A 13,495-nucleotide genomic window follows, 5' to 3' on the forward strand; every position below is an offset into this window, starting at 1 on the left:
TTCCCAGATTAGTATCAGGCCTTTAGCGTAAAATGTGCTTTCGGAGTAGATTCTGAATTGAACAACATACAGTACTTTGCCTTCAGGAAAAACAATTTGAAACGGCATTGTCTCCTCCATCTCAAGTGTCAGCCCTCTTATTTTCTCCTTCAACACTCATTAAAAAGTAATGTATATTTTGCGGGGGAATCACATGACTCAAGTTTATTTGTACTTTCGTCTAAACCAACCCAGAGGCAAAGCAGACACTGTCGCCTCTTTGCACCGGAAGACTTCACTATCCAGTGGTTCAGTCTGAGCTTTCAGTGTAATCTGAAGCATTTAGGAGCGTGCATGTTCAAGTGTGCGCGGGAATTGGGGCAGGTCAGGTTATGCTGTGCCTAAACAAGCCTTTTGCCCCGGAGCCTCGGTGCAATGCTGGAAATGTAGGGGCTGCACATATCACTCCCTATTGTCCAATTGATTGTCTTCTACATTTCTAGAAGCATCAATGTCCCCACTGTTATTTAGGCCTGTATTTATATGTTTATTCATACTCGCTGAGATAAGCACTAGTTCATTTTAGAAATGTTTAAGTGAGGCACACACTGGTTGAACATTTCCTACACATATTTTGCCTTGGAGCCACTTCAGTCATTACAATGCACATCAGTCTAGAGCTGTTGAATGAATTAGTGTCTAGAGTACAGCCATGATCCGTCTGTATGAGGCACTATGTGCAGCTGCGATTTATTTCCCCACACAAAACTTGTCATTTTATGCAAAGTGATTCAACCTGGATAGACATGTGTATGTTATTTGTGGCGATCAGACCCCGGCAGTAGATATCGATGTATGAATTAAAGTCAGTATGGATGAGCAGGTTGGATTGGGGACACGGGTGGTGGTATGGGAGACCGGCGAAGGATGCAGCAGGGTGAAGCCGTGGATAGAAGAGACAGTGAAGGGGTGGAAGTGGATCACAGCACGGCTGGGAAGCAGACAAACCATGATTGCTGAAGGCTTAAAATTGGCTGCTACGGAGGTGGCTCTTACGCTGATGGGCTGATGTGGAGGTGTGACCCTCACGGAAGCGATCATTAGCTGGAGGTGATGCTGAAATTGGACTCCCAAGTTAAATTTACGCCTAGGCTCTATATTCAATACAACATCTTTTTAAAGACCCTTTTAGTCTCCCCCATCTCCTATACACTATGATTTTGATATTGTCCATATACTGATTTCAGTTCTCTCCAAATCAGTTACAGTCAGTAAACTTTACTTCACTTTGACTTAACTATGCCATTTAACATGAACTCATCGTTTTTTTGAAAAATGACCTCACTAATCACACTCTCTTGAATGTTAAGATGTCCAAATGAAAATATTGTAGCATTCGCACAACTCTGAAGCGCAGACGAGGAGATTCCCGTGATGTTTCTCTCCAAGGACAGCGCGAGAGGCTGTCAGGTGACCAGGAGGACACTGCAGTGCGTAAAGAAAGTCCCTTCCGAGGTCACTGTTGCTGTTTGACTGACGGCCAGTTGGAAACCTGCTGCTGCCTCCGGGCTACGCTCACTCCACACACAGGCTGCGCGCAGTTACAGCGAGGGGGTGGACGCACTGAGACTTGCCCGCTCTCGTCCTTCTCTCTCTCCCTCTGCCCTATCACAGTCTCTGAGGAGCGGCGCTTTGACGCACCACGCACAGTTGGATTATCACACGCTACTCTTTCACGGAGCTTTTTCCTTGCTTGTTTTCTGCCTCCGTTGTGACCTGCTATGGCTAGATGATCGGGACCCTGCCGCGGTGATTTCTGCAGCTTTGTTGTTGTTGTGGTCGGACACGTTGTGAATTAAATGCCTCTTCTCCCTGTCACCTGGAGTGTATGCGTAAATCCGGGTGCGTCTGAAGTGTGTTCCTGGTGGTTGGTGATTTCAGCAAAAGAGCTCGCGCACTGAACGCACCGGGGATTTGTGCACCGCATGTTGGAGACATGTGGAAGTTTGCGCCGCTGTAGCGCAGCCACAGAGCCGGTACAACGCTTCCACAAAGACACGCTCAAGGAGGACCAAACTGTACAATCTTACACGAGCAGAAGTCAAATGTAAAATTCTCACTAAAACTCAATTCTACGATCAGCAGGACTTGAAGGACCATTGCGGATTTAAGGTTTTACTCAAATTGTGCAGTGTTGTAAGGGTCTCATTGACCCCACTTGCCGCAGTGATGGTGGGAGCTCTGAGCCCCATTGGCCCCATGGTGCTGGCGTGTGTCCTGTTACTGCTTGTGGCTGACAGCGGAGTGAGCGCACAGCCGTGCCCAGCGCCGTGCTCTTGCACCGGGACCACGGTGGACTGTCATGGCCAAGGGCTGCGCAGCGTGCCGCGTAACATACCCCGCAACACCGAGCGACTGTGAGTACCCACACTGTACGCTTTAGAATAAATTGTGAGGCTTATTTTGGTACTTTCTTCAAATGAATAGGGCTGAATATGAATTTTGTACATTTCCTAGATCATGATCTTTTAACTCCATAACACTCATAATTCCCTGTCTTATTGTAATTAGGCTCGAAAGGATTTTCCTCGTGTCCGTTGCGCAGCATAGACTCACTACCAAGATTCTGAATTCACCCTAAGTTGTAACTTTCACTCAATGTAATCAAGCAGATAGGCCTATTATCTCTCCATATTAATGCGTAAAAGTAGTCGTGTTCTTAATTGTGGTCCATAATCGGAGAGTCTGAAGTTGTGCTTGCCTGCGGTCGAGTCGCGGTTTGTTGCTTCAGACCACATCGTCTTGTCTGCGGACCAGCGACTTAATCAAAAACGGATTTGCACAAGTGGGCTTAAACTTTCGCTCGCTTATTAGGCGATGGGAACCACGGAACAGCAGCCTACCTGTGGTGTTTAAAACAGTGAGGGTCTGGTGGTCACTAAGGGCAGTGTAGCAGAAGTTTGAACAAAACGCCTCTCCAGACTCCTTTGTCCTTGTCACAACACAATTACACAACAAGTGTCACGTGTTTACTTTGTTTCATTATTTCTCTTCGCAGGGATTTGAACAACAACAATCTGACTAAAATCACCAAGGCGGATTTTGCCGGACTCAGAAATCTGCGAGTGTTGTAAGTAACTTTTACGCACCACAGTCCTATTGTGAGGTGAACATCGCATACTAGTATTTGGACTATGCACAAAAAGCACATTACCTACCACCAACTCTTCTAAAGCACCACGTTTATCACAGTGCACGCGGGGTGCGCCTCATTACCTCTGGATGTGCCGCATGCAGCACTGCGTCAGTGGCCACAGAAAGATGTGACACCTGTTAATGCTGCCGTGTTAATCTGCCAGTGGAAGTGTCAAAGGGTCTTATTTTAAACTGTAGGAGCCCCTGCATGGCCCATGTGCTGGAGCGATTAACGCGCTCCTGAGGAAGCGTCGGAGGCCAAACCAGGGAAAGAGATAGCGGTCATTAAGATGAACAACCACAGAGGAAGGAATGCAAGGAAAGAAGAGAGAGCGTGGACTAGGAACAGGTTTCGCTACCTGTGATGGAGTCAGGTTGAAATGTGTGCGTAAAGAAGGTTGCACTATTGTGTGTCATTGTGTGCGCTGCTTTTGAGCCACAGAAAGTGAATGGCAGGGAATACACATTACTGGAATTCCTCCAGAGATTATGTCCTTAATTGGGTGTGTGCAATTTCTTTCTCTGTGTCTCATGTTTCCTGTTTTGTACATATTTACCGGTTGGCTCTTAAGGGCAACCTTGAACATTTCAACACATCGATTAAAGGTTAAAATTAAAGATGGTGAATATGAGATCTTTTTTTTATTAATGATTTAAAGATTGGTTCTTTTATTTTATTTGTTGTAATTGTTGGAGGTGACTCTATGCCGTCAGACCTCATGCATGAAGTGATGTATTTTATGTGGATTATCGTTTTGATCTGATCTGATCTGACCTGTGTTCACATGAGATGTTTTTTGTACAGTCAAGAAGCAGAATCTCTCATCAGGAACAAAGCTCAACCACATAAACATAAACAGTTTTTCCAGTTGTTGGCTTGTTCGTTTTCTCCTTATGGTTGTCAGTGTCACGTCTAGTCATTTGAGGATTTGTCATGTTTTTTCTGCAGGGTGAAGATTTGCATTATACATACATTATATCTGTGCTATCCAGACCAGAAGTTAGTGCCCTCCAGGTCAGGTCGCCGCGTCTGCCCTGTATTAACCAATGAATTTGATATCATGTTCTTCCTCGCTGTATGGCCACAGATTGTTTATTGTGAGCTCAGACTCCTAACGCCTGTGTGTCAGCTTGGTCAGCAGGCTGCAGCTCGGGGCAGAGGAGTTGTCCTAAGAGAATGAGTAGTCACAGGCGTGTGGTTAGATAGGAGTAAATTGGATGATAGATGAGTCTGTGTCCAAGTGATGGACCAGGTTTAAAGTCAATTCTGGGCGTCTATCGACCGCGGCTGATTGTCTCCTGCCTCCCTGTCTTTTGCTGCCTCAACATTCCATCAGCACCCACCTGCTCCTCAGCTCTATCTGCCCATCACTGCCTTCCTCCTGTGAGTGCTGTCAATCTCTCAGCCATGTCTCACTATCCTCCTCCTCCCCCTCAAACTGCAGGTTTTCTGTGCCCACTATAACCATACTGTATTTATCTATCTATCTATCACTGTGTCAGACTTTTCTGTCCTGTCTCTCCATGCCCAACTTAGTTTCCTTTTCTAAGTATTCAAAGTAAACAGATAGAAGTAAAGAGAGTATGTATTAAATAAGTCTTGAAGAAATGAATGTACAGAAAAAATGCGGTAGTCCCATGCCTGGATATACTGTATATATACAGAACGACATGAGGCGGGGCAATGGTATGATGCACTTTCACATTAGCACTTTTTATGCAAATAACAGTTCAGTGATGACAGCTGACAGTTCACAATCATTAAAAAGGCTTAGATGCACACCCCACAAAAGCCTTCTATAAAAATGTCTACTTTTACAAGAAACCGGAGGACACTTTTATCACCGATTTACAATTTTTATTCCAGAGCTAGAAAAATCAGGTACAGGGCCTTTGATTTGCCATGCATGACTATTTTGGCCCCTTGAGATAATTAAAATTACTTGTTTTTCAGGCAACTTATGGAGAACAAAATCAGCACAATCGAGAGAGGAGCTTTCCAGGACTTGAAAGAGCTTGAGCGACTGTAAGTAACCACTTAATGCACTATCAAACAGATCATAAATTAACAGTACTGTAACTTTGCACGTATGTCACCAAAACCTGCCTAGGAGTTTTCCATCTTAGTTAAACTCTTTGGACAGCGTCAGAGGGAAGTGACCGGGGAACAGTAGTGGGTTGTTACGGCGCTGGTCTGGAATCACCGGTATTCAGCAGTCAGCCCCTAGGCTCTTATGGTATAATTAAGCCCGGGTTATCCTGTGTGAGACACACTGAGACAAAGAGGGACATGGACCCCTCGCTGGTGATATGACCATTGTCTGAACTGTCAGCTCTGCTTGATGTGTGAAGAAATGTGTGTTATGCAGCACAATGACTGACTGGAATGCCCTGACGTTAGATAGAGACTTTTAATTAGTGCTCCCTGTGCTTGCTGCTCAATTATAAATGAGTATTTAGACATAACAGAACACTGTTCTGTCCTATCAAACAAAACCTGTGGGCCATGCAGTTCCATGTCTAATGCTAGAAATAATAGTATGATAGATTTCATCAACTTCATTCATATTCTAAAGGAATTCAACCAATTTCCAACCAAGTCCCTGTGCTGCTCCTGTTTAATTTTACAAATTAATTGTTGGCAAAACATTTGTCAACAGTGAATGCCTTGCATTTCCTCTAAAATGATTATAATATACAATATATCGATTTGATACCAAATTTGTATCACACAAATACCAAACACACTTGATTGCCCGTATCACAATTTGCAACACAACATGTCTGTGTTGTCCTTCTGAGAGTAAAACTGTAATTCCGTGTCCGCAGCGTGGCATGTTCACAAACACAAAGCTAGAGCCAGTCATCAATGCCCCCCCCGCTGCCACCGGACAAAAACTTGTCTCTGGAGTCTAGAGTCTGGGGGCTCATTTCAAAGACCTTCATGCTGTGTGGGGGGTGAAGGGGGCCTGCTGGGCACCGCTGCCCAGAGGAGAGGGTCCTAAGCTGGGCTGACAGATCCAGTGTGACTGCCCCCCATAGGGCTGAAAACGTTCCTCTCTCATCTCGTTTGTGACAGGCCTGTGGGGCAGGGAGCGGCTGGGTCAGGTGTGGGGCAGTGGCTGAAGGGCATTCACTGTGGAGTCAGTGTATAGACATGTAAAGAACATATAGACATGTGCACAAATACACCACATGCGTATTCACTTACGCAAGGCTGCTCTGCCACTTCAGGTTTGCTCTTATATGCCCTACCCACCCCTATTGTTCTGAGCATACAGGAATGTCAAACTTCTCCACTTTCTCCCTGTGGCTGGAGCAGAGGAAAGACTTGAGTTCCTGGTTGGTCTTATCTCTTACATTTGACTGCTTTATTGCCCCATCCAATTCAAAGCTCAAGATCCAAACAGATAGCCACTACAAAAATGCACCACAATCCGAGGCACTGACGGGATCATCTCACAGAGCGGCGGTGAGATAGAGCACCAGATAATTAACTTGTAATTGAGAGCATGCATTGTCAAACCCCATTTGAATAGCTATGCATAACTGGACTGATTACAGGTATCTTTCAACTGCTAGTCTCAAATGAGATCATTAAGTTTTGTTATTCTTGAATATGTATGGCATTTGAATAGAGAGAGGGGAACGGTTTTCAAACCAAAGCCCATGATTGGTGCTCAATTATGATCTACAAAGCCTGAATGATAGTATTGTTCTTGCTGGGCAACTTTCAAAATGCGCTTTTCTTCATTTTTATTGAGCACTAGAGCTTGAAATTATCTGTGCCGCGAAGACACACAAAAGCCACATTTCTACAGCAGCGCTTGTGTCGAGAAAGTCATCAGTGATAGATTTTCCTCCTGGGTCCGCTGTGCTTTGCTCTTCTACAGAAAGTCGCAATTGTTCTGTTTGTTGGTAAACACTGGCTCATTTTTGTGATAGTGAAGGAATTTGGCATGTGGCTAAGGGGGAGTTGATTGCGTCAAGAGATACTGTCAGACAGGACACAATCAGACAGATTTCAGTGTGTGTCATCTGAGAGGACTTGTGTTACTATATTTATGTTCGAATGTGCTCACAATTTAGTGTTTTTTAGTGAGTGTTTACTGTGTGCAGCATGGTTTTTAGCATCTGTTTATGACTGTGGGGATTAGCACCACCAGACGGCGAGGCTTTGCGTGAGACTGTTACAACTCTTCTCATGACACACTGCACCACTTCATCATTTGCTCACAAGATTGGCGATTTTGTGTTGATTTCCTTAAAGGGGCGTTATGCAACATTTTATGTGGAAAAAATATATATATTTATGCGTATTTGACCTTGTCGCGTGACCCTGTGTGAGTGGTCAGCATGGCCACTTTACTTTCAATCACAGTGGTCTCTACAACGCTCCAGATCAATTGTTTTGTAGGTTTTCACTGCTGACGGACCAGAAAACCTACAAAACAACTGATCCTTGTGCGTCGTAGAGAACGTAACACCGCAAGTAAAGTTGCCATGCTAGCAGCCACTACAAGGTCAAACATGCACTAATATCAACTTTTTTTTTTTTGCATAAAAAGTTGCACAATGCACCTTTAAGTCATTCTCTGCAATATCATTGTTTCTATGTCTTTATTAACAAAATGCCTGTCTTTTCCTCAGCCTTTTTTGTCCTTTTTCTTCTCTCCTCAAAATTAAAGTCACCAGAGCAAATGATCAGTCGTAGTAGTATCTGGTAGAATTATTTATATCAGTATTTGTATCGAAGACTTTTACCTAAACTGTACAACGCATTAAAAACCAGTCAGGTATTGCTGGGTTGCAGGTTCTAAAATGTGATGATGTCACTGGACCCAGCAGGGGGCAGGAGCCAATTTTTCCTATTAACAGCATTACACTTTCACAAGTCGTAGCTAAAAAGAAAATGTATGAATTTAAAAAATGATCATTAATATCAGTCACTGATCACCATGATCTTTCTGTACAAGACCGAAAATGTCCTCAAAAACAAAATAATTTTTCCTCTATATATTAGTATAGGCCTTTAGAATGCTGTGATGTCACCTGCAACCCAGCAATAATAGTTTTTTTCACTAAGGAGCAGAAACCCTCAATTGTACAGTTTTGTAATAAAGTGTTTTCAACAGTCCAAAATTCACACTCAAACGAAAAGGTTTGTAGGCCATCATGGAGACATTTTTATAATATGCACCGATAACATTCATGTAATCTGTCCATAAAACCAGCAGTTTCAAATCACTCCGTTTGTCCTCTTTCCTTAGTTCACTCGCTCACTCTCTTAGTCTGACAGCATCGCATCTATTTTAAGTGAATGAGCTCATAGCCCCCTCTCCACCTGCACCGTCCACACCCCCACCAGCCCACCGGGAGGTGTAGCCCAGCGGTGGGTGCCGGCGGCTGGGTAGGACCGGAGCTGGGAGTGGGCCTGTGCACTTTCTTGCTGGCAGCCAGAGCACAGAGGAGTAAATAATTCACGGCCCATCATTTCTGCGGGACGTTAAATATTTAAGTGGCCTCTGATGTAACTGCTACGTGGATATGTGTGCATGTCGGGCCACTGTGTTCCCCTGCACAAAGATAAGGTGACATCATCCCAAAGTGCTCAATGGTGAACAAAGTGAAAAGTAGTAAAAGACAAAGAGCTGAGAGGTCACAGAGAGATGGTCTTAAAAAGTTGGTGATGGGGCTTTGTTCAAATGTGTGAGTGACCTGGGATTTTCTTGGGTCTAATAGGGTATAGTTCTCGAGACATATTCACGTTACGTAACTGCTGAAATGTCTGGCATGTCTGCTTAGGTCAGATGAAATGAAGTTTAGGGCTCGTCATGAAGTGAGTTTCTACATTCTGTATTTGAACTATTATCAGTATCTCACAGCTTTGGTTATCCATTACTTTTCTGAAAGTGACATTAAATGTGACATTCAGCAAATTGTCAGAACCGGAACTCGAATGAATGTCAGCGCAGCAGTCCAGCCTTGCCAATAAGCCGACCGGGGCACATCGGATATATTCATGTTAAATGGGAGTACACTTTTATGTCTATTGCATTTGGTTTTTAAGTCTACTTATTCTAAATCTATGAGCAATGTCACAAGTTTGGGACCGTCCCTTACGATTTCACATAGGACATCATAATAATAATAACAATAATAATAATACACAACAGGATTTCCTCATCGGAAACCTTCATCATAAACTCAACCTGACCCACTTTGTTGCACTTTACCTCTCTGCTAATGCTTCGATTCCCTCCACTGGCAGTGAAAGCATCCTTCTGACGTCTTGTGGATGTGGTTTCTATAAAAGTCACCCCCCCCTTTCCAAAGCCCCCCAATCACACACACTAACATATTCCACACAATCCTCTTCAGTCCACTTCAGCCGGGTTAAATGATTGCACCTAGATTATTGAGCTCGTCCCCAGTTTTCTACTCTTCTGTGTGTGTGCGTGTGTGTGTGTGTGTGTGTGTGTGTGTGTGTGTGTGTGTGTGTGTGTGTGTGCGTGTGCGTGTGCGTGTGTGTGTGTGCGTGTGCATGTGTGTGTGTGTGTGTGTCTGTGTGCGTGTGTGTGTGTGTCTAGATGTGCGTGCATGTGTGCGTGTTGGGTAGGTTGTTGTGAGCCCTTTCCTTGTGAAGCCCTTGTTTACTCAATGGGGTCCTTTTCACACATTCGGTAGCCCGGCCAGACTGCCTGTTTGTTTTTCCCACATCGTCTCCCCTCTTTTCGCCATTGTGGTAAAAGTAAAAAAGTCCCTCCCTCCCCTCTCTCATCTTCCTCCGCCCGCCTTCTTCTCTGGTCTCCGCCGAGCCCGCTGTTTGTCCGGCGGCCTTAGTTGTACCCCTTAAATCAACGGGCGAGACGCCGTAATTCACTCCCACACACACACACACACAACCTACATGCTACTTCCTTATCCCCTTCTAAAGTGTCAGTGTAGCAGCTCCTAACACAATATAAAACTTGATGAGAAATAAATGACTACTCCAACTTCAGTGTAATCATCAAATATATGTTGCAAAGATGTAAGTTTCCTAATTCCTGTGTTTTTCCAGACGCCTCAATCGGAATAATCTGGCCGTATTCCCTGAGCTGCTCTTCCTGGGAACAACCAAACTCTACAGACTGTAAGTTCACTTTTGTCATTCAATTAATTTCAGCTTTTGTGTTGCTACTGTTATAAGCGCCTGATATGACTTTATGATTTTGTTCGGGGAGCCCTCTTGCTATTGTTTTGGGGAAATATAAGAAGAAAGGAGTTTTACATGGCACCCCAATCCTTGCCAGTTCAGTAGCTGTGATGGAGATTAGCACTCAAACAGCTGCTGCCCACTGGGACTCATGTGTGGCTGTGGGTCCAGAGGTATAAAAGTGGCTCTGAGTGCGAGGTATAGGAGACTGGTCCTCCACAGAAGCTCGGCCTCTCATCTAAAGTTACATAGAGGCAGAAAACAGCTTTAGTTCCAGGACATAAATGTTGGGAGCTTGCATTTAACCACTGTTTGTTGTCGTGGAGCACCTCTCTATTTGGTGTAAGGCGAGCTGTGGATTTTTTCCCTGCCGGCTTCAGGGCTGGGCCGCTGCTGCTACGGCTCAACTGTGGGAACTAACTTCCCGTCACGGTCATTTGCGGTCCCACACGATCATTATGGTGGCATGTATTTATGTGCGCGGCAGAATATATTTATCTAGAACAATATTGAAAGGCTGGGATGATTCACGCCGTGTGTGAAAGTTGTTTATGTTGTGCGGCCGGTGCGGCGGGCGGCTGGACTTGACCTATGCGCCTCTGGGTGTCTGAGTGCGTCCGTCTGCATCTGTGAGAGGTGCTCAAGGCCAAGGGCTGGCATGTCGCTCCGCATGTGGGGCGAGGTAAAAATATACCGGGCTGTACCGCGCGGAGCTCAGCTGTCGCTCACGGGGTCTGCGCGGCCCGTGGACCGCGTTATGTTCAGGTGCATGTAGAAGAGGAACCCCTTTATTCAAACCATGTGTTGTTTTGAACCGATCGTGTCAGACGTACCTAAAGACATTTCTGTGATAATGTTTGTCGATGTGCCAGCCTTGCATCTCCCTGGCACCAGGTCCTTTCCGGATTCAAAGAAATAACTTTGTTGGGAGTAGATTGTTTGCTTTCAGGCTGTATAGATGTATGTGTTTCTTGTTGTTTATAGGTGAGTGACAAAACAGCAGCATATGGCCTGAAAATTGAAAGTGTGGTGTGAGGGCTGCAGAATTAAGGGAGAAAAACAATTACGCTGTTTTGCAATTCACTTTATACCTTACGGACAGAGTTTTTAAGTGTTGTTTTCAGGGGACATTACAGCTACATATTGCCGTCTCTACGATTTGTCAACTGTGACCATTAAAGTTGCAGTTGTTGTAAAACTAAAAGCACTCTCTCTGCAAAGCAACACGTTACCAAATCAAACATGAAATTGCCAACATGGCGCCGCAGCAACCGCAATCTCCAAGACAAATCATCCGACGTATGGAAGTCATTGAGATGGACTGACACCGCTGAAGTTTAAGCCGAAAGCATTTCAAGCTGCCCGGTCAATATTAAATCCTGTGAACCCCCCAGTGTGGAGGTATTTATAGCAATCACAATAAAAGGGCCCCGAGAAGTGCTGCTTTTGTCGAGTCTTCACACTGAGGTCCAGAGGTATGCACAGATTGGACAGACTCCTGCTTCTCGGGCTATAAATGAACACTTGCTTAACCTGCTATTATGAAAATGATGTTTTCACTTTTTCAAGGCTTTGGGGGAAACTGCACTGCGTATGTGAGAGTATTTATGTTTTAACCTTTGCTCCTTGTGGTGGCTTAAAGACTCCAGGGGCTAAAACAGTCCAGGCGCAGGTCAGGTGTTGTGGAAGGTTGCGCGACCTTGTTTGGGACATGAAAGAGAAAAACAGCATTTTTGAGGCGCCGTAACTGGCGGTTGGGGTTGAGATGGAGGTGACAAGATCCGAAACCAAAGTGATATTTCCCTGTGTGTTGAAAGATTGGTTAGCTTGGAGCGGCGTATTGTAACTCACTTCCTGCAATTGGTGGAGATTTTTTGGTTGCGATGTCATTTAAAACAGGCTGAATGTGACCGATCCAAAATAGCAAAAGGCAGGACGCCGCAGATGGGGGAAAAATCATTTGCAAAATTGACTTCATCAACATCCTGAATCTTTAGTCCATGAAGAGTTTTAAAGTTCAAACACCTTCACTTGGTCTCTTCCTGTCCCAGAAGCTACCATTGTTTTAAGTTTCATTTTGAACTCTTTCCCATTTCCCCACAGCAGCAGGCGCAGCTTTACGCCCTCCTCTCACCTCTTTGTAGTTGGATTTAATGTTTCTTATAAGGCCCTGATTTACAGCCCGAGTCATGGATTCAACAACATTTTCCCGAGCACATCTGAACCACACTTCAGACAGTTGTAAACAGATGGCACAATAGTCAATCTAACCCATATAAAACGTCTGCTTCTTTATCATCTTTGCTTTCACCTGCGCCCACACTTCATCCCCGTGCGCCCGGGGGCTCCGGCGGTATTAGGTTAGATCGAGACACATCTGGAGTGGCTGTGCGCTGGGTGTCTGTCAATGGCCCTATCCACACTGAGCTAACAGCTGTCAATGTTTGCTCCAGAGACACAACAAACCAATCAAACAGCGCTACTTCATTAGTAACACTCTGTAAAAAATAACATAATAAAACCCAGTCGTGCCTCTGACAAAAAAGAGTGAAACATTCTTCCTAAATGCACATTTTACTGTATTTTCCGGGCTGTGAGTCGCTCCAGAGTATAAGTCGCACCAGTCAAAAAATGCATCATGAAGAAGAAAAAAACATTATAAGTTGCTCCGGAGTTTAAGTCGCACCGGCCAAAAAATGCACCACTTTTCGCCAGCCCCTCACAAGTTCCTCAATCACTTCACACTTTTTTTTGCTGCTTGATGATCGTTCTTTAAATAGCGGATACTGGTACACAAGCCTAGAGTGCCCTCTAGCGGCTGTCGGTATGAAAATAGCAAACACATGCAATTATTTATTTTTATATATAAGTTGCACTGGAGTATAAGTCGCACCCCAGCCAAACTATGAAAAGAAGTGTGACATATAGTCCGGAAAATACGGTACAGTGTATAGTGCAATAATTATCACTTTAGGGAAAGCTTTTTTGTTGTTGTGATGAGCTGGAAAACATTGTCCATTGACAAAAAGTAGCACGACACCAGTATTTTACTTTTTAAAATCTCCTTCATTTACATAGAATATACAGTTAATTGATAACATTCAAGTAACCACACATTTTTAC

The 13,495-nt window shown here is 44.4% G+C and overlaps 1 protein-coding gene across 5 annotated transcripts in view; it reads left to right on the forward strand.

Moving 5' to 3' along the window:
• The first annotated feature begins 1,585 nt into the window (after positions 1-1,585).
• slit2 (slit homolog 2) overlaps positions 1,586-13,495 on the forward strand; it is a 76,377-nt gene continuing 64,467 nt past the window's right edge. For 3 of the 5 annotated variants that reach the window (XM_079553095.1, XM_079553096.1, XM_079553097.1), the window contains exons 1-4: positions 1,587-2,396; positions 3,038-3,109; positions 5,129-5,200; positions 10,238-10,309. In XM_079553095.1, coding sequence (XP_079409221.1) covers positions 2,209-2,396; positions 3,038-3,109; positions 5,129-5,200; positions 10,238-10,309 — 404 coding nt within the window. In that variant the 5' untranslated portion in view covers positions 1,587-2,208. Of the gene's footprint in view, positions 2,397-3,037; positions 3,110-5,128; positions 5,201-10,237; positions 10,310-13,495 lie in introns of all 5 variants that reach the window. The other 2 variants (XM_079553093.1, XM_079553094.1) reach the window with 1 other exon arrangement.

This window comes from Gobius niger, assembly GCF_951799975.1.
Source record: "Gobius niger genome assembly, chromosome: 3".
NCBI classification, from domain to species: Eukaryota; Metazoa; Chordata; class Actinopteri; order Gobiiformes; family Gobiidae; genus Gobius; species Gobius niger.